The following is a 21324-nucleotide window of genomic DNA, read 5'->3' as shown; positions in this document are numbered from 1 at the left end:
TTGATCATCCCCTGTGAATAGGATAATCCTCCCACCTTAAAGCTACTATATATCACCTCCCACAAAGTTCGATTTGATTTTGGTTAACCATATATATTAGATATTTTGAATAATACAAGTTGGAAAGATCATTTCTCTCCATTTAGCACTTGTGATTAAATATAATTACTCATATAACAACAAGCCAATGTGACATTTTTTAAAGTCTAGATGACATAAAAACAAGTTATGAATTTAAGATTGAATTGAATAGGGGCCGCGCGAACGCAAGCCCCCTCAGAAATAAATTATGACGTAGACTCTCCCACTTGGGGAGATCTTAGGGTGTTGCTCCTCCTTAGTGCAATGGAGGTCAACACCCTAGGCAATGGGCCTTCTTGATCGCCCATAGACCCCGTCCAGGTAAGTATGTTGTAAGATAGCTCTATGACTTGTTTTATTGCCTTCTTCCTCTGTTACGCTGCCATCAGATGTTGATGTGGGATTCTTAAAGTTCATAGTCTATATACCCTTCACTCCTTGATGCCATCATCAAGATAAGTCTCATACTTCAACCGTTTATACGGTGCCTTCTTGTTAGGGGTGGCAATGGGGCGGGTCTGGGACGGGTCCACCTAGACCCAGACCCAGACCCGCTGGGTCTAGCGGGTCCATGGGTCCTTACTGGATCCTAAATGGGTCCTTTTTAGTTTTAAGTTTTCATCACATTTTTTAATATATGTAATTAAAAAATTTCGCCCTAGTATATATAGGTTCTTGTATCCATGGTCAAAGCATTCTCTAAATAAAATTTTAAGAATTAACTCATAAAATATTAAAATGTTACAACTTATAAAGTTACATTTCTTAGTGGAGTTACAACACTAACGAGTTCACAAAATCACAACTCATAAAATTTTAGAGTTTAGGTAAAAAAAAAAAAAATTCTAATATGTATATGGGTCCGCGGGGCGGGTCTGGGTCTAGCATATGTGGACCCAGACCCGACCCATGCTCTTCGGGACCCAGACCCGACCCGGACTCATTGGGTCTAAAATTTCTGGACCCAGACCCTTATAAATGGGTCGGGTCCTAGCGGGTCTGGGTCGGGTCCAGGACCCATTGCCATCCCTGCTTCTTGTATAGTGTTTTACGACAAAAAATAAATAAATTGTGTGAATTACATAGAGTCTACCCAGATTAGTGTGTTAACTTCAACAGTTAAAAGTTCACCTTATGTTTAATCTTTCAAAAGAATATTGTCCCATAGTTTTTGTAATTTGTTTTACATTTTTTGGTAGCAATTTTCTGTAATCATAGTCTATTATCTTTTTTTCTTTAATTTCTCATCTTTTGTGCATGAGGGGCAATGTCCTAAGAACAGAGAATCAAAACAACCTATTCAAACAAAAGAGAAAACTACAAAAATAAACATACTCTTTTAGTTTGCTAGGCAGTTCTATTGATTGACACTCATTGTTTCAGAAAAAAAAAAAACATGCTTTCAATTCTATATATATTAGATCTAATGACAGTCTATTTTGAAATAAAGACATAATTATTTTATTACATAAAATTTGTGAGAAAGCAATTTTACATGAACCTTTTCTTTCCGAGGGTTTATTATTGAGTTTGAGATTCTTACATGTTACCTTTTTTTTTTGAAGGTTTATCATTGAAATTGAGATTAAAACATCATTTAACTGTATTACAAAACTTCATTTTCTAATGTTAGCATCTGTCTGCATTCATTTTGTTAATTTTCATTCAAAGTGCAAACTATAATAAGAGAAAAAAAACTCATCGGGTTTCATTATCTTCAAGAATAAACAGGCGTCATTGAGGAATTAACAAAGTGAAAATTCTCGAGGAAAGAATTAAATTGGGCAATAATTTAGAGGGGTGCGCCAGGCCCGTGCAATAGTGCAACACTCAAGCGACGCTCGAAGAACCCAGTAGCAAGCTACTGTAATGGATCTTCCCCCTTAAAAAATAAATTTAATATCGTTGTGAGCCAATGGCCCACGTATCAGATATTAAACTGATAAGAACAGATACTACACTTGATCTTAGCCAAAAGGCCGAGAAAGGTATGAGTTCTTATTCTGTTGAAGAAAGGTTATATACAAGTCTGCAAAATGGTCTCTCTTACTTTGTCCAATGTGGGTCTTGTTTCTACTGCTTGCAATGAACATTGAACCTGCTCTTAGGAAGTTTGTCATTTGAAAAGCTACTACAATTTAATTTACACGTGCTATTTAGAGTAAATATTAGAAGTAACTAACTCAATGATCGAGCAAATTCAGTAAATAGGTGGTAATAACTAGGTCCTTTACCTCATTCTTTTTCTACTAGCTTTTTAAGCACGCGATGCGTGCGATGACAATTTTTTCATTGTGTTATTTCGTAATATCGAGTGGTTACTTTTATATGCACACAATACATGCACCGAAAACTCATCTTAGTAGTTTAAGTTGACAGTTTTTTCAATAAAGGCTATGTTTTTTTTCCAACTTATTAGAAGTCATTTTCAGCAAAGAATATGTTGAATCAGTTCATATATCAATAACACTATATGCACGTGATACATGCGATAGTATATTAATACTAATAGTAACATCAAAAAGTGTTAAAAAAATAACCGAAGAGTGTAATATACAAGGTGAATATTGTGAGCATTATGATTTTTTATTTGCATTGCTCAATGTAAAGAGTAATGTTTTGCCAAAAGGACTATATTGAGGTATGACATGTTATCTTGTATTTGGTAGATAATTCAACAACTCTCCTTTTAACAATGATCTAGGTTCTTTTTTTTTTATTTATTTTAAAATACATATACTTTACAAGTTTACAGGCGTATTTTATGAGTAGTAGTTCAATTTAATTTCATTGAGTAATTGAGGTTTTTAGGCATACTATGTGAGTAGTGCTTCAATAAAAAAAAAATTGATATTATCTGATGATGTATGTTTTTCTCTTTAATTATGTATTATCCTAATTGATTGTGAACCCCGAAAAATAAAATAAAAATAAATATTCTATAAGTTTCTCAATTCTTTTATGGTTTGTTAATGCATGTTGAAATTTTTATTGCAACCGAGAGTTTAGATATAATAATCTTTGTAGATCTTTGCTTTTATAATTGTTTTAGAATTGATTTTAGTCATCAGTTTATATTTTCAATTGAGTGTCTCTTCTTTTTACACATTTTTATGTAATTCTTTTTGGTAATGTAGAACTTTTTCTATTATCCATATTTGTAAATGAGGAAGAATTAAGAAAATATTTTCTTTTTTTTTTGTGAAATCAAGGGTATATAAGTATTTTCAAATGGGAATACCATAGCTCCCTCCTTGGCTTATATAATAGATATTAATTCCATTTAGATATTGATATAATTAACTCAATGTTCACTTTTTTTTGTAAAAAACAAATATTTTGACTATAGAGAAACAATTAAAAGAAAAAAAATGGCACTATGGGGGCTCTCACCCTTCCAATGCAAGCTTGTGAACTTCTGTAACTTCATTTCAGTCGTCGGTTCACATGTCGCAGAAATTCCAACCTTCATTTTAACAAGTTGTTGCTCAACTGTTTTAGCTGAGGTCACCATGACATCAACAATTTTTAACTGTGAGAATTGTAAGGATTCCTCTAAGTCAAAAATCTTTAGCAAAAGTCTTAATTTGCATTCACCATGTATCCTTAAGTAATTTTGTCTTTTCACTATATACCCTCCAACTTTTAACAATTCACCATATACTCCTCGATTTCTTTAAAATTCTCCATGCGCCCATCATGACTAACAAACGCCATCTTAGTCACTGATCCCTAATAGCATTGATAAACCCTAAATGACCTCTATTTAACCCACTATGGCCCTTTTTATCTCTCTTCCTCCATATTATCTTTCTTTTTCTTTGGCTATATGGCGTTTTTCAATGGTGGTTTATATCAGGATAGATTGTCGATTACAGGTTAATTAATATTAACTAACAAAATCATGGATAACGATAAAAATAAATTGATAATGATTAGTTACTAAGGACATATGGCGGTTTCTAAAGTAATTGAGGAGCATATGGTGAATTTTGAAAAGTGGCCTGGGAGTGTGCATAGTGAAAAACAAAACTATTCAATGTCATAGGGTGAAAAATTCGTATATCTTAATATGTTTTTTTCTATTTTTCTAGTTTCTAACTACGTAGATATTATTATGTTCTTCCCAACCGATTTTGCAAATTCTCTCATACTTGGTGCTCCTTAATAGTTAGTGCTCAACGCTTATGGGTGTTGGTTTTTTGTATCATCGAGACATATTCTCAGACGTCCATAGCACGGTAGGACAGACGACATCTTTAAGAAAGTGTAATCGTACATGCCCAAAGGTTGTTTTTGGTGATATACTCAAGGATTTATTGCAAAGAAATAACTTATAAATTCTTTTTTTTTTTGCGAAAAACTACCTAATAAGAAAATTGTGGAAAAACTACGTGATAATTTATTTTTTGTTGTCAAAGACTACCTTACACCTGAGTTAGGTATTTGACTCAGATCTCGGGCGTTAACCAGGTCATGTGAGTTGCAAGTGTGTTTTGATAAAATCTTAATTTTAACCTTTTCCCCTAATATTCCAATTTTTTTTCCCTTCAAGTGTTTCATTCAACTCATTAGATCTGCTAAATGGAATAAGTTTTCTATTTAGAATCCAATTGTAGAAGGTGATGGTGGATTATCAAAGGGTGAGAATGGATCAACAAAGGGTGGGTCAATAAATGGTGATATTGGGTCATTTGATGGTTCTGATTAGGATGATAGTGATGTAGTCTTAAGTGATGGGAATATGAGGATGAGACTGATTATGATATATTTGTTGATAATGTTGATGAGTACATAGATGAAAGTGTATTAACCAGGAGCTTGGGTGGAAATAATGGCCAACAAAAGAGGTATGTACATGTTGAAGAAGAAGAAATAAACATTGGGTCTGTTCTCTTCGGCGTAAAACTGAACTTAATTGAATTGAACTAAACTTAATTGAAGTGAATAGTGATATGTAAGAGTAAAAGTATTGTCCAGAGCTGAACTGAACTGAACTAAAAATAAGTTGGGGAGAACATGCCCTAAGAGACAATGAATGTACTGTATAACTCAGATTTATATAACATGTATTTTTCACTTTCAAATAATCCTCTACCTTTCACTTATTAAGATATAAGTATTCAAGACCCTGGTGTTGCTCCCTTGGTGAAGAGGAACGGGATTGGGTTAGGACCAATGGATGGGCCGAAGATGATGATGTTTCTCGAATATATATGGAGGACGTTCTCTTGCTAAAAATTGATCTCTAGGTGGGAATACTTGTTACCAGTAGCCCGATTACCTATATCCTTAACTTGTCTAGTTTCACCAGTGTCAACACCCAACTCAAACAATTGAAAAGATCGAGTATTCCAATACTTGTTACTAATAGTCTAGTACCCTTGCGGAACTTAACGTGTTACCTGTGTATCATCGATAGTGTCTGTGTACTTTCTAATACCACCATGTAAAACCTATAAGGTAAATAGGGTATAAAACCATGATCTCTTAAATTTGTAACGATTCTTGGTTTCTTCGGTATTTCGCTTCCAAGAGGCTATTAGTTGAGTACAATGATCAATGGAATAAAATTCTCCCCTAAAAAAACACACATCATCAATATGAAACAATCTAACATTAGGTTCAATCCACCGTTTTGTCTGGATCTCCAAAAAGCGACAATGGCGTCGGCTGCTATGGATTCACCTCCCTAGCACCTCCAAACTCCATGGATAGTTAAGGAGTAGAAGGAGACGACGAGGAGATAGAATCCAGGGTTTTGAGCAGAAATTGGGGGTAAAATCTTTAAAAGGGGGTCAAAAATAGGGATTGTGGGTTGGTTTAACGATCACGTGTAAGTCATGTAACCAAGTCAATGTCGTAGAGTTTGGTTAACTCTCAAAGGAAAAATGTACCTTTCCACATAGAAAAACCTTTTACAAGGTACTTTTTCGCAAAAAAAGTATTTTATAAGGCACTTTTACGCAAACAAATATATTTTATGAGGTAATTTTTGACAAAAAAAAACTAAAAATTAGAGAAAACTAATATTTTAAAAATATCAACACGAACCTTATAACAACATCCCACATCCCTGATGGAGATGGACCCAAATGACTCATCAAGGTATCCACCCATTTTCTTGATAAATGTAAGTCGTAAATAGTGAAGTCTTGTAATTTAACAACAGAATAAGAAGAGGCAAAAATACTCTCCTCTTTCCTTAATATTTGTGTAAAAAGACATTTTTGCAACTAAAAAAAGGTAGTAATTTTTTGTTTTTCACTTCTTTCCACCAAAAATTACTTTTTGTTTACTTTTTCTCCTTATTTTACATTAATTTAGTTGAAAATTCCCCTTTAAAAAGTTTGAAATTAATATTCCCAAAAATCTGAATGCAAAACGTAATGTAGAAAAAGAAAAACAAAGTGATTATATGTTATTAAAATTTGTGAACTTTGACCAAAAGATGCACGATGAATACTTTTAGAGAGACATAAGTCTTTAGAATTTGGCCGGTTGATCTTGATTCGCTATTACCAGAACGTGTATCATGACATTTGTTTTGAGATTTGTTCACAACAGATAATTTAATAGCATCGGATGAGCTATGGTAACAAGATTACCATGATATCAATTGATCTTGTAAGAGACTGTCTAATTTTAATTTAAAATTAGACATGGCAAGCCCAATATTAATAAAAAGAACATGCTACCTTTTTCAATGTAGTGATTAGTTTAATCTATTTAGGGTTCATTTTAATATATTTCGTGTCCGATTTAATCTATTCAGTAATGACATTCTTTAACCCATTTAATGATTAATTTAATCTATTTAGTGACTAGTTTGATCCGTTCAGTAAGACTAGCGAGTTATTTTTTGAAATTGTCTATTGTAGTTCGGGAATGAAGAAAACAAAGGGAAAGAGAAGGAAGGACTAACATAGTATTGAGTTAGAGTAAAATAAAACGGGCTTGTTGGAAAAATTCAGTTTTGGATTCGTCTAATTATGTTAAAATTAAACCGTATTCTAATAATTTGTGTCATGATATATATTTCGTCTGTTTCTCTTTACTATTGACATCCTAACTCATCCTTGTTATCGGTGTTTAAGTTATTTTGATTAATTTGTCCATATATTTTCTCTATTCTTCTCCTTAAATTGTGTGTCAAGGAGTTAAATTGCAAATAAAAAGAAACGGAAAAACTATATGAATACCTAATAGACTGATCTAAGTATCTCGCTTTTACCGGGGTAGGAATATTCCTAAGTATTTAATTATGACAATATATATTTTTTTCTTTATGTTAGTAGTAAGGAAATAACAAATTACTTGTATTCAAAATATAATAAGATCACTCTCGAGCTATAAACCAACTATGCACATGGTAACTGCCTGACCAGTAGAAATGACACAATTTCAGTAACCTACCTAGAGGAGATGGTAATCCGCAAATAAAAGTAGCAAACAAGTTTAATATGCCATGAATCTAGAAAAAAAACAAGGATTTCATGGTCAAACTCAATTGTCTGAATTAATTTGCTAATCCTACTCCAACATCAAACCACCTTTATTCAATCACATATATTCAAGAACAAAATTGGATCCTCAAGTTATCCACTGTTCACTTTACAACGGCAGCATTCGTGCAAAGTTTCTTATAGGAGAGTAGCTTTAAGGAGACTTGTACCATCCCCATGGTTCGTTAGAAATATCTGACGTGACCTGCTTGATGTTCAAGTAATTCTCGATACCCCTGTAGAAAGTATACACAGTACGCATTCAGGAACGAGCATGGTTGCGGGAACAATGAACAAATATTGTTATTGTTTCAGTTAACTAAAGGCAATAATATACTTTCTCAGGGCACACTATGCAAAATAATTTGCTGTGCTTTCTGCTCAATTTAGGACTACAGCTACATGAATTATCGTTATTTGAAAGAAACTATCAAACTAATGGCAACAATGTCTACTAGACAGGTAGTACTTAATTAGTTCTCCTTGCAGCCTTTTCAAGGGTTTAAACTTACAGGGTTCCTCTTTCTAACATGCATACTTCTCAGAATGATTATCTTTAAACCTAGACATAGCGTCATAGATCCTCAGGGTTAATATTGAACCTTAAGGAAGTGTTTAAATCACAGATCCTTCCCCCTATAATGTTGGGGAAATGCATCGATCAGCGTCATAACTCATTTTCTTCATTTGTCTCCATTACTCCCTTAATACATTACCCTCAATCCAAGCATATACCCTATTGCCCTTAAGTGTTTGGTCCCAGCTCTCGTAATCAAGAACATGCCTGCTTTTACAAGGATACTCTCTAGTAGTTAGGTCTTTCTATCATTTCCCCATCACTTATTTTTAGTGGCATATTGGGTTATTTGATCTTAAGCCATTACTATACGAAGAAACGTGACAACATTTTCAGGATATCCTGAAAATGTATATTAATTTGGAAGGACTACATAGTCTTTCGAACACTACTGTCTCCTGCTAGGTTCTTGATACAATCTCTCAAATGAGGAAGCGTAGTGATGAGAAATAAATTTAATGTAGTTGAAACTTGTAATTGTGTTTATTAGGGATGAGAATAGTTAGAATGGACTCACCATTCCCCAAGCTCACGTCCAAAACCACTACGCTTGATGCCTCCCCATGGAGCATGAACAAAGCATGGTTGTGAGCAATTAACCCACACGGCTCCAGATTCCAAAAGCTGCGAGAAATAGAGATAAAAACTAGCTGAGTTTGACAAAGCGAAAAGCATTTAATCAATTATGTGGAGTGTGGAAAGTATGGATTTGTTGATTGGCGAAACAATTCTCACCTTCGATACCCTTTCACACCTTTCAAGGTCTTTTGAAAACACAGCAGAAGCTAAACCATACCTAGGAATCACAAACCATGATGAACATAAGAAGTTTTTTAAAGCATACGAAAAGATTGGGTTCAAGGAGGCGGAAAAATGTTAGTAAAACTTACTCTGTATCATTTGCCAATTCAAGAGCTTCATCTTCAGAACTAAATGTTTTACACATAAGACAGGGCAAAAACTTCTTCCCTCCATATTTGCATGGATTGGAGATATACTTATAATAGTTGGTTCGATGAAATACCCTTTCTTCAAATGCTGCAACAGAGACATTAAAAAATTCAGGCCTTGTTTGGCTTTAGTATTTCACAGTTAGCTCATAGCAAAACACAGTAGTCATTATCAGTTAGTAATAGCAAGTTTAACAAAAGATACCATTAACAGATTCTCTAATAGGCAGTTTACAATTAGCAATTTTAAAGCACAAAAGATAATTTTACTATTAGAACTATGCTACTTCAATCTGCTCTTTGCCAAACTTTAAATAAGCATATCGACTTGGTCAAAATGTTTATCGACCCCACATATACTTATTCACTTTGATTTGGTTCACCAAATAACTCTGTGCTACTGCCTACTGGTATAGTCACAAAAAAGATGCACTAGAATTACCTCAGGGCGGGAACCTCCACACAAGATAGTTGCACCCTCACTCTTGGCTGTTGATATGAACTTCATAATTTTATCGTACTGAAGCAAATGAAGTAAGCATTAGATGGTTCTGGTTCTAAACAAAATGTAAAAGCTAAAGTTTAGAAAAGATTTTCTTATACCTGCCCTTTACTAATAACAGGGCCAAGTCGACAGCCTTCCTCAAATGGATCAGATATCTTAATGTTTTTGGTCCACTTTACAAGCCTATCAATAAATTCAGCTGCAATACTTTCCTGAAAATGATTTTTAAAAACGAATAGTACAAAACCAGAAAAGGATATTTCTTAGTAGACATTTATATTAAGAAAAAATCAGTAACTACTTTTAATTCATTAAATTGCTTGCAGAACTCTATGGTATGTAGATGCTCACATGCACAAGCAGTCTGGATGTTGCACTGCATATTTGACCATTTGTCCAGAAACAGCCAAACATGGTCCATTCAACAACTGCACAATTGCATATTTCAACATATCACAATATCAAACTGAAAGAGCTTCTCTGATGAATAACAATCAGAAAGAAGTTGATTCGCTAAGAAAAGATTTACAAGAAACTAAAGCAATACATTTTGTCTGATCCAACTAACCTTGATCAATATCAACATCTTCGAACACGATAATAGGACTTTTACCTCCAAGTTCCAATGTAACAGGCTGCAATCAAGTTAAATATTAAAAACAGTGGCACACATATCATAAAAAGTGAAGATTTAGAATAACAACTACTTCACTAACTAGTTGTGTTGTGACTCACCTTAACCAATTGAGCAGCTGAAGCCATCACTTTGCTGCCAGTGGCACTACTTCCAGTAAATGCAACCTAATTAATTAAAATAACAGTCACCTACAATACAATATGAACCTCAAACTTTTTAGAATGTACAACTAAAGCACACAGTGCAAGGTAAAACCTTGTCAACATCAGGATGAGCTGCTAGCGGTGCACCGGCATCTGGACCCAATCCAGTCACAATATTCAACACCCCCGGAGGAAGTCCCACTTCATTGCAAACTTCTCCAAATTCTAGGCAGTCTGAAACCAAAAAATAGAAAGAACAATTATCTGAGATAAGCATACTGTCGCATAGAAGGAGAAGTTTCTTGGCTTTGATATGAGACATACATAGATGCCAACTCTGATGGCTTCAGTACAGCTGTACACCAGCAGCAAGAGCTGGAGCGATTTTCATGTAGCATTAGAAGTGGGTAATTCCTTCAATACGGGGGAGAAAAGATCATCAGTAAGGCAGTAACAGTAAAAACATTGCAATTGGACTAGGTTACTTAATCTCTTAATTTCTCGTGCAGTATCCGTGATAAATACACAATAGTTGACACTCCAAAATAATACACTTATGCTTCATTTTGACCCATATATCGACATTTTAAAATAATACACTTATGCTTCATTTTGAGCTATATACATGCAAATATTCTATAAATAGCCTTTTTCTAGATTGAACTTCGGATAGGACATTTGTCTAACACTTCTAGCTAAGCCCCAAATCCCAATAACATAATATTTAGAGGGAAGGAAGAGATTCCAGTCTGCACAACAAACTAAGAGCATAAAAGCAAGAAAGTCGAGGGGCAGGGGGAGGTGATGCGGTTGGGGGTGGACTATCCAAGCAATCTAAGCTATGTCAGCTATCATCAAGACACCAACTTCCCTTCCATCTTACTTTCTCAAAAACATTTGATATCGAACAAGTCTGTCTCCCAACCAATTACCTGAATATCTCCGAGTCTATAATTCTGTATAAAGCTCTAGCTTATGTCTTGTAGGCTATAGGCTATAGCGGATAGCCTACCTTCTCTCATTTGTCTATCAAGATAATATATTCACATAAACCACTAAATATATGACTTCAACAAAATCAAATATCAAATGATAAAATCTAGTATGAAACATGAAAGTATGTTCTGGCATTCTTTCCAAACTTTTGTCTCCTTTTATCACTTTTTTCCCCAACCTCCTTAAGAAGAAGGTTAGGTTAGGTTCAGGTGAAAGGAATTACCATGGGGTAATCAATCCAACAACACCAATGGGCTGCCTGAGAACATGACTTTTGAATCTCTCCATTGGAAGGGTGACGGGAGCTTTTTGTTTAGCATCCATGGCTTCTGCTTGACCGGCAAAATATTCAAAACATGTGGCCACATCATCCTATAACATGAGAACCAAAGCACGGAACTCAGAACTAATGCAGAGAAAGGAAGCAAAAAGAGAATATTCAAACCATCAGCTCACAATATCCAACACTGCTTCATCAAATGGTTTCCCAGAATCAATCGTTTCAAGTTTAACAAAATGATCTTTTCTTTCTGTCACCTGAAATGGAAAAGTCAGAATCAGATATGTATTTGACCAAAGAAATAAACCCATTCTGTGTCTTACGAATTCAACGTTTCAACCCAAGATACACCTCAATCATGAAGAAGCATATCCAAACTTACACTTGAACACGTCAAATTACACCAAAAATGAAAGAAATTTCAAAATGGGTCTTAGTTACGCTTCCGAGTTCAACACTGAGTCCTTGTTTATATGTCTAATTTCCAAAGTTCACACTAAGCAAATGTTCAAAGAAACACTCTTACTTAGCCAGTAACATAATAGTAGCAGCTAGGAAATTTTATCACCAATTCCCTTTTTATATCGAAATTTGGAATAGATAAGTACCTTATAAAATCTATACTAAGTTTTCAAAACAACAACCCCAGGAACAAGGCAATTCCTTAACCAAATACCTAAATTAACCTTTTTGTATATTCTTTTTTGTAGAAACCACAATAAAGGAGGGTAGAATTGCAAGATATATTTCATCTCATCCTTAAGAAACGGAGGGACTGAGGGAGTAACTTTAGTTCCCAAGAGAACTTAATTTGGTTCAATCTTAATGAGTCATCTTAGAGGTTTTTTTCCTAAAATATTATTGCATATGAAGAAATGCAGCTTGTAACAAGAAAAATACAAATTAATATTGTATCAATTTAGGATTATTAGAACACAATCGCCTAGCATATGTCACAATATTTCCTCGCCCCTTTTCAACACCGTGATTAGTAACCTTCTCACCACCCCTTATATTGCTTTACCACCATTACGAAAAGAAAATAAAATTAGATTAACATAAAATTGTACATCGTGTGGGTCAAGGAGCTAGTTGCTTATAAACACCAATCTTTTATGACTTCTTTCTTATAGATCACTGCTTTTTAATTGATCACCATGTTGCTACAAAATCACTAGTAATGGCGGTAATCATCCTTAAAAGGCAATTTGATGATCAATTCAAGGTCATATTAGGTCATTTTGAAGCTTAGGCGGTGATTTACAAAAAAAGGTCACAAAAAGGTTAATGTTCTTAAAGTTCTTTTACTAAAAAGAGCTTTGTATAAAGAAATGATACAAATTAGGTACAAGTGTTAGAGCTTCCTAACAACAATGTATGAGACTGGAGGTTGAGCCGGAAAAATGTGTTGAAGGCTGAAAGAATATCTTCTGGTTGAGCAAAGCTTTTGCTTATGTTATTTTTTACTGAAGCTTTCTACTTGATTTGGCTTCAGAGAAATGATGTTATCTTTAACAAGTCACGTAAGAGTTGTGAGACAGTGTATGAGGTGATTGTTATATAGACTTATAGTTGTTTATAGAGCAACTCATGAACTAAGATCCTTCTAGTAAGCGCTTTACTTCCAATCAAGAGTGACTAGGTTCAACCTTTCCTAGAAGGTGGGGACCTAGTCATAATGATTTGCAATTTAGTTTAGTGCTGCTAGTTCGGTTAAGGTGATTGTTCTGTTAGAATTGTAACTGTTTAGCTTGTAAACTTATATTTTTGGTAATGAAATCAACTATTTTATTAAGACAGTCCTAGTACTCACTAAGGGAGCAGATATCCAGTACATGATTGCATACACAAACACAAGCCATTGCTTATCAAATACAATCAGAACTTTAGACCCAAGAACACCTGTACCTTCTCAAATCAGGTCATATATTTCACAAGTACACATTCACTTCAACGCCATGGACAATGATTCACTCAGGTAAAACTCATCATGGATAGGGCCTAAAAGAACTTTGTATCTTCTCAAATCTGGTAACAAAATTTACATGGACACAATGGTTCACTTAGAGCAAATCCTATATTACTTGGACTCTTCATTTGACCTCAATTACCCGTGTCAACTCCTTGACACACCAACATGGGTATTGAAGCCTTCAACACTTTGAGCCAAAATCATGGAACTTTTCATGAGTTTCCCGAGTCACACACTTGGACGCGTACCCACTTCAACACGAGTACCCGAGTGTAGGTAACATAGAGCAAAGCCAATCAAGGACAGATAGTAATAACCAGAAAAAAAAAGAGAAGTGTATCATATTTCAACATTTAAACAGCAACCTTCTCTTCTTAATTGACTGTTAAGGTCAAATTTAAAAAATACTTCTTTCAGATTTACTTCCTAAAGAGCTCCGCCTTCTCTAAGTAGATATATTGCAAACCCAATCCATCAAATCTCTTCACAAGAGGATTAGAAAGTACCACGTTTACCTTTCAGAGGAATCAAAACTCTAACTATACCATTCTATCACCACCACCCCAGTTTCCCTCAATGACTTTAGATCACATACTCACATGTATACTATCATACATTACTCTCTGACAGTCTGACTGCAAGACTGATGATTCAAAAGGCATACATACGAATTGTACTTCCCACAATTAGTTTGTATAGTGTCTAGGCAAAGAAAGTGTTGCTCCTATCTTCAGTATTGCACGATGGAGCTAAATCTTAGAGGGTAATATCGGACTGGGAATCAGGCAATGTGTTACCCTATATACTCTTTTATAAAATTGAATGATCTCAAATCACCTCCTTACTCGAAGATCGTGCGGTTTGGCCCCATTATTAAGACTGATATATATGATCAAATAGACAAACAGTGGGTAAAGCTACCCAATTCGCCGCCCAGATAGACTGATAGAGAGAGGGAAAAGAGTGTCAAATGTCAAGAATAAGAATATAAGATGCTAATATTATCTAGGTTTGGTTCCGCACTTCCACATACAACCCAACGGAACTGAACTCTGGAAAGTAACCATTTAAGTTTTAAACACAACATTTGGTGCAGATAATTCATTAGCCCTCCATTGAACACTGAAGCATGATATTAAGACTACCTTCATCTCAAAATACATTACCTATTTTGCCACTTTGGGATGTCAAAAACTACTTTACCCATTTCCTTTTCTCGAGTAGCGATCACATCCAACAATAATACTATAAAACTACCAGCTACCTTTCAAATCTTAAGTCTTAATTCTCATCACACCTATTTTTCTCCCTCTTTTTTCAATAAAATTACCTTACCCGCCATGGAGTAACTTTTTATAAAAAGATGAGAAGAAATCATCTAAGCTGTCCTCGCACAAACCCCAACCCAGAGGTCGATTACAACCCAAACACCCCAACCCCTTTGTCCCTTAAATCCCAAGCAGATGCTTCGCCGTGGAAGATAGGAAACTCACCACTTGACCCAACCCCAATTCATAACTACTCATTCCCTCTCCTCAATTATACATTCAGAGACGGTAGGATTACATTACAACCCAACGCAGGAGTTTTCCCAATTCTGACACTATTCCCTTATTAAAAATTCCTCAAATTAAACTTCAACATGCATATATCTTGCCAAAACCTTCCACCCCCAATAAAAAAACAGCCATTATTATTCAACAATACAACATTATCATCACCAAACAGCATCATAATAATTGAATTATGTAAACAAAAAAAGAGGGTAGGACAAAAGAGTCTCCATACTTTAGCTGCAATAGCACGCAAATATCTGGCACGATGAGCTCCAGATGTAGCAGCCCACTCTCTTCCCTTATTCCTCTTAAGGGCTCTTCGAGCGGCCGCCACCGCAAGCTCTATATCCTCGGAACTTCCCGCCGGAATATCACCTATAACCACATTTTCACGAATCGTAAAATTTAATATAAGTGGTTGCCCTATAATTTGTGGGCATTAATTATTTTATTACTATCTCACTCTTTCACCTACCCCACCATTTTTTCCTCATCATGAAGAGCTCGGCATCAATTTCTTGACCAAATTTTTTCTCTCTCTTAATAAACTAATATTACTTTTATGCTCTCTCTCCTCATAACCCACAAGGAGGCAACCATTGGGAGCACTCTAAGAGCACCTCCATTCATGGGGCACCCCATTTTTTCTCTCTCCTCACCTTATTTGTCCACCTCATTTTCCACTACCTCTCCATTTTACCTTACTCAAATTTGAAACACATACCTCCACTCATCTACCTCCCCATTTATCTTCTCTCTCTTATTTCCTATATTCCACCACCTTTTCTCTCTCCTACTTTCCCATACCCCACCAATATTTTATCTATTTATTATATACCCCACCACCTTTTCTTCATTTGGGCACCTCCCCTAAAACTTGAGCATCCTCATTAAATGGGGAACCAACCCCACTCATGGGGAGCCCCATTTGAGGAGAGAGAGTCCATATGGGGAGGGTAAAATTTGCCATTGGAGGTGCTCTAAGACCATCTACTCAGGAAGTGTTTGGTTCATATAATTTTGGTATGAGGTATGGGTTTAAAATGAGCAAAACTCATACCATTGGTTTGGAAACTCGGAAGAGGTGAGTTTGGCTCGTACCAATACTTTCAAAGAAAAAAAAAATTCATTCTCAAATAGAACCAAACACACAGTGGCGGAGCCACGTGGTAACAAGGGGTAGCACGTGCTACCCCTGCTTTTTTAAAAAAAAAAAAAAAAAAAAATTTCAAAAAAGCGGAAAAAAATCGCAAAAAAAAAGGGCGCTTTTCATTTGGAATTTTCACTCTCTCACCTCCTCAAACTCAGTCTCTCTCTCTCTCTCATCTCAAACTCTCAACTCCCATTCGCGGATTCGCCAATCGCCAGTCGGAAAATCGAATTTCCAGTCGCCGGAGTATTCGTACCGTCTCGGTCGTCGTATCGTCGGAGAAACTAGATCTAGCCCTCAAAATGGTAAGTTTATTGTTCTGCGAATTATAATCTAGAATCTAGATCTAACCCTAAATTAGAGTCTCCTCTTAATTGATTCTTAAATCTTAATCGGTTAATCCCCTGAGTCTTAACTTTCTTTTTCTTTCTTCTCGGAATCTCCTCGGCAGTCGGCTGCTCGGCTCTCCAGAAGTAGTTAGCGACGGCGACAGTAGCGACGGCGACGGCGAGAGTGACGGCGACCCGCGACAGTAGTTCCGGCTTCCGGCGTTTGCGTTCAGCCACTACATTCAGCCATTCAGGTAACTTTCTTTCTTTTTCCTCTAAAATTGTTGGCAGAACCGCAGAATGGCAGTTTTTTTAATTTTTCTTTTAGGCTGAATTTCAGAATTTGTGGAAATTGTGCCAATAATTGTGGTATGTGGATTTGTGGAATTAGTAGTTTGTGGATTGTTCATTGTTGTGGAATTTGGTTGTTCATTGTTGTGGACTTTGGGTTGAAATTTTGATTGTGAGTAGTGAGTTGTGAGGTTGAATTTTGATTGATTATTGTCGTTTTTTCCATTGTTAGTTAGGTTGAATTTGTGGAAGTTTGATTGATTGTTGTGAAGTATGATTGTTTATTGGGTTGAATTTGTGGAAGTTTGGTAGTGATATATGATATATCATATGGTGTTGAAATTAGGAATTTGTGGAATTTGTTAGTTTATTATTATTGTAGTTGTGGCTTGTGGGAATGAATGATTAGTGAATGAAAATCTATATTTCAGAAGCATGAAGAGAAAACAAGGGAGGGATATTTCAAGCTTTTTTTCCAAAGGAACACCTAATGAAAATCAAGTTGATTCAAATTCACCTATTCCTCCCACTCAACCAAGTCAACAAAATTCTTCTCCATTAAGTACTAATCCTCCATCTCAAAATGAAGACTTAGAACTTGGAGCTACTTCACACACTAGGTCTCAAATCCCAACTCCTTTGAAAAGGTTAACAGAAATGGAAATTAAGAGTCTTCCTCAAGATCCGGGAAAGAGGAAAAATATGAGTGATTTCCATAATGATGATAGAGATTATATTAGGAGATTCTATATTGATAGAGGACTTTGTCAACCGGTAAAGCATGACTTTCCTTTTAGAGATTTTGGGAAAAGTAGTCGCCGCTTCAATCCTACTTGGTTTCAGAAGTATGACACTTGGATTGAGTATAGTGTGGAAAAAGATGCTGCCTTTTGTTTTGCTTGCTATTTGTTTAAGAAAGACAATGAAGGTTCTGATGCTTTTGTTAGTGAGGGGTTTAGAACTTGGAGTAAACCAGATGCACTCAATAAGCATATTGGTGGACATATGAGTGTTCACAATAAAGCCATGACGAGTCTTGCTGACTTTAAAAATCAAAAGGATAGTCTTCCATCTGCTTTCAGTAATCAATCGCAAGAAATGGCAAGCAATTATCGGAAGCGATTAGAAGCTTCTGTTAAATGTGTGAAGTACTTATTACTTCAAGGGTTGTCTTTCCGTGGCCATCTTGAAAATTCTGATTCTTTGAATCAAGGCAATTTCCTTGAACTCCTTAAATTTCATGCAAAAGATAGACTTGATGTTGAAAAGGTTGTATTGGAAAACGCTCCGGGAAATTGCCAAATGACTGCTCCTTGCATCCAAAAAGACATCATACATGCTTGTGAAAAGAAACAACGAAAGTCATGCTTGATGAAATTGGTCATGATTTTTTTGCTATCCTTGCTGATGAGTCCGCAGATATATCTGATAAAGAACAAATGGCTCTTTGTTTGCGATACATTGATAGAAATGGTGGATTGAATGAACGTTTTCTTGGTTTGGTTCATGTGCCTAACACCACTTCTTTAACTCTTAAAGAGGCAATTGAATCGTTGCTTATGGAGCATTCTCTTAGTCTTTCTAGAGTTCGGGGACAAGGATATGATGGTGCTAGTAACATGCGAGGTGAAATAGCTGGTCTAAAAACTCTAATAACTGATGAGTGTCCACAAGCATATTATGTTCATTGTTTTGCTCACCAACTTCAATTGACACTAGTTGCCGTTGCCAAGAAAAACTCTGATTGTAGTTGGCTTTTTCTTGATGTGCTTCCATTGTTGTTGAATTTTGTTGGTGGTTCACCTAAACGAAAAGAATTTCTTCGACAAAATCAAAGAACACGTGTTGTAGAAGCTTTATCCTCGGGTGAAATAGAATCTGGCACTGGTTTGAATCAAGAGAAATCTTTAAGTAGGCCTGGTGACACTCGATGGGGATCTCATTTTAAAACAATTGTGAATGTTCTTGATTTATATCGTCCAATCCTTGAGTCACTTGATGCTATTGCTGAATCTTCCATTGAAAAGGCCGACAAAAACAAAGCATGTGCAATCATTAATTTGTTGATGACTTTTGATTTTGTTTTTGTGGCATACTTGATGACATCTATTTTTGGGATCACACATGAGTTGAATTTGGCTTTACAAAAGAGTGATCAAGATATTGTGAATGCTATGACTTTGGTTGATGTGACTAAGAGGAATTTGCAAAAGCTAAGAGATGGTGGATGGGATACTCATATGACTAAAGTATCTTCCTTTTTGACAAAACATGACATTGAGATTCTGAACATGGAGGGAATGTATGTTGCACCGGGGAGAAGAATGTTTCGTGGTAATACTTCACAAGTGACAAATCTTCATCATTTTCGGGTTGAGGTTTTTCTAAGTGTTATTGATCAACAATTGCAAGAAATTGAAAATCGATTTAGTGAGAAAAGTAAGGAATTACTTATTTGCATGTCTTGCTTTAATCCTTCTAATCGGTTTGCATCATATGATAAAGGAAAATTGCTAAGGCTTGCTGAGTTTTATCCAAATGAATTTTCAAGTGCTGAAATGTTCTTTTTTGAACATTCATTGGATAACTTCATTGAAGATGTTCGAAATGATGAGAGGTTTTGGAATGTGAAGACTCTCAATGAGCTTTCTATAAAGCTTGTTGAAACAAAAAAACATGAAACTCATTCAAAAGTTTATTTGCTTTTGAAGTTGGTGTTAATTCTTCCTGTGGCGACTGCAAGTGTAGAAAGAGCATTCTCTACTATGACTATGATCAAAAATAAATTACGAAATAGCATGGGAGATGGATTGCTAAATGATTGTTTAGTTACTTTTCTTGAAAAAGATTTGTTTTGTGATGTAGAAGTTGATGCGATTGTAAATCGGTTCCAAAATTTGAGGACCCGACGTGAACAATTGTAATTTTCTTTTATTATTGATTTCAAGGTTGTATTTGGATTTTGTAACATTTAGGATTTTGTAACATTTTGAATTTAGTAATTACGAACTTTTTTTTTGAGTTTCTAGTAATGTAAAGTTGCGCTACCCCTGGTCTAGAATCCTGGATCCGCCCCTGCAAACACATGGTATTAGTTATCAAATTCCAAACCTATACCACATTTATTTCATTCCTGATTCCAAATTCAAACCACTATATGAACCAAACGCCCCTTACAATAATTTATCAGGTCATGTTTAAACCCCTCATCACATAGAATGCTTCACTATAAAAACGTGGTTTTACAATAACTTAATTATAGAGCGGTTTTCACGAGTTACTATGAATTAACACCCAGATCATTGAAACTACCCGTTAACATTTGCCTTACGACCATAATTCTTTCTAATTCAAAATATTACATTTTAGGAGAAAAAAAAGTTCTAACCGATGATCTCCTCATTAGATGGGTTGATAATAGGGATGCGATTCTTCTTGATGGGTTCTCTCCACTCTCCATCAATGAATAATTGGCGGGAAGGAATTGGCATCGACATTTCTTTTTTGTAAACAGTAGAACAAATTCAATATAATACAGGTGAAAAAAAAAGGAGGAGAGAGAAAGAGTGAGAACAATGGAGTGAAGAAGAGAGTGAGGTTTTGGTGGATGATGATGAGGTGGGTATTATACGTGGCTACTCGAAATGTTCTTATTCAACCGAAATTGTAGCACGCACTTTTGAAATAGTCTATTTTGTTAACACTATCTAATACTTCCTCTGTTTCTAAATAAATGGAACATTTGCATAGTGTTTACTATTCACAGTTTAAACTTTAATTAGCTTTGGTGATTTATATTTTAGGAAAAACATAGTCATGTGGGATCTTGTTAGATTCGTGTGAATGTGAATTTTGTTAATATCAACTTTATATAATTTTTATTTATTGATAATTGAAGATATTAATAGTTAAAATAATGCATTGGCAAACGTGAAAACAAGAAGTGTTGCACTTATTTAGAAACAGAGGAAGTATAAAGATAAGTAATATGATTAAATCAGAAATACTCCCTCCGTTTCCTAAAGATCTTCCCATTTACTGTTCCTACGGATATCAAGGAAAATCAAGTTGTGTGGGGCATGGTGTGAGTAAAGTAGGAGAGAGAAAGGGGTTAAGTTAAATAAACAAATAAAAAGGGGTTAAAGTAGGAGAGGGAAAGGGAGTAAAATTGAATTAATAATGTAATGGTGGATCATACGATAGTGACATGAGAGAGTAAATAGGGAAATTTGTTTTGCCAAATAAGGAGTAAAGCAAAAGAGGGAAGATCTTTTGGAAACACCCTTAAACGGAAAGAGGGAAGATCTTTAGGAAACGGAGGGAGTAGAAAGATAAGTGAAGATAATTAACAT

General features: G+C 35.3%; 1 protein-coding gene and 2 non-coding genes across 3 annotated transcripts; all 3 read right to left on the bottom strand.

The window, feature by feature from the left end:
* Positions 1–250: 250 nt before the first annotated feature.
* LOC125492199 (U1 spliceosomal RNA) lies at positions 251–410 on the bottom strand. Its single transcript, XR_007268643.2, has one exon. It is a non-coding gene; the product is annotated as a U1 spliceosomal RNA (small nuclear RNA).
* Positions 411–1876: 1466 nt separating this feature from the next.
* LOC125492091 (U2 spliceosomal RNA) lies at positions 1877–2073 on the bottom strand. Its single transcript, XR_007268538.1, has one exon. It is a non-coding gene; the product is annotated as a U2 spliceosomal RNA (small nuclear RNA).
* Positions 2074–7376: 5303 nt separating this feature from the next.
* Positions 7377–20548, bottom strand: LOC104908697 (betaine aldehyde dehydrogenase, chloroplastic). The gene is given in 17 exon segments (XM_057396326.1): positions 7377–7822; positions 8681–8787; positions 8899–8959; positions 9054–9119; positions 9121–9159; positions 9161–9201; positions 9556–9633; positions 9717–9830; positions 9970–10046; positions 10187–10253; positions 10354–10419; positions 10511–10634; positions 10723–10812; positions 11618–11766; positions 11851–11931; positions 15435–15577; positions 20361–20548. Coding segments are annotated over 17 exon segments (1494 nt in total). The 5' UTR covers positions 20470–20548; the 3' UTR covers positions 7377–7740.
* Positions 20549–21324: the final 776 nt, after the last annotated feature.

Source organism: Beta vulgaris, chromosome 7, assembly GCF_026745355.1.
Source record: "Beta vulgaris subsp. vulgaris cultivar EL10 chromosome 7, EL10.2, whole genome shotgun sequence".
In the NCBI taxonomy this organism is placed as follows: Eukaryota; Viridiplantae; Streptophyta; class Magnoliopsida; order Caryophyllales; family Amaranthaceae; genus Beta; species Beta vulgaris.
Note: the sequence above shows the minus strand (reverse complement) of the source record. Positions and strands in the feature narration are given on the sequence as shown.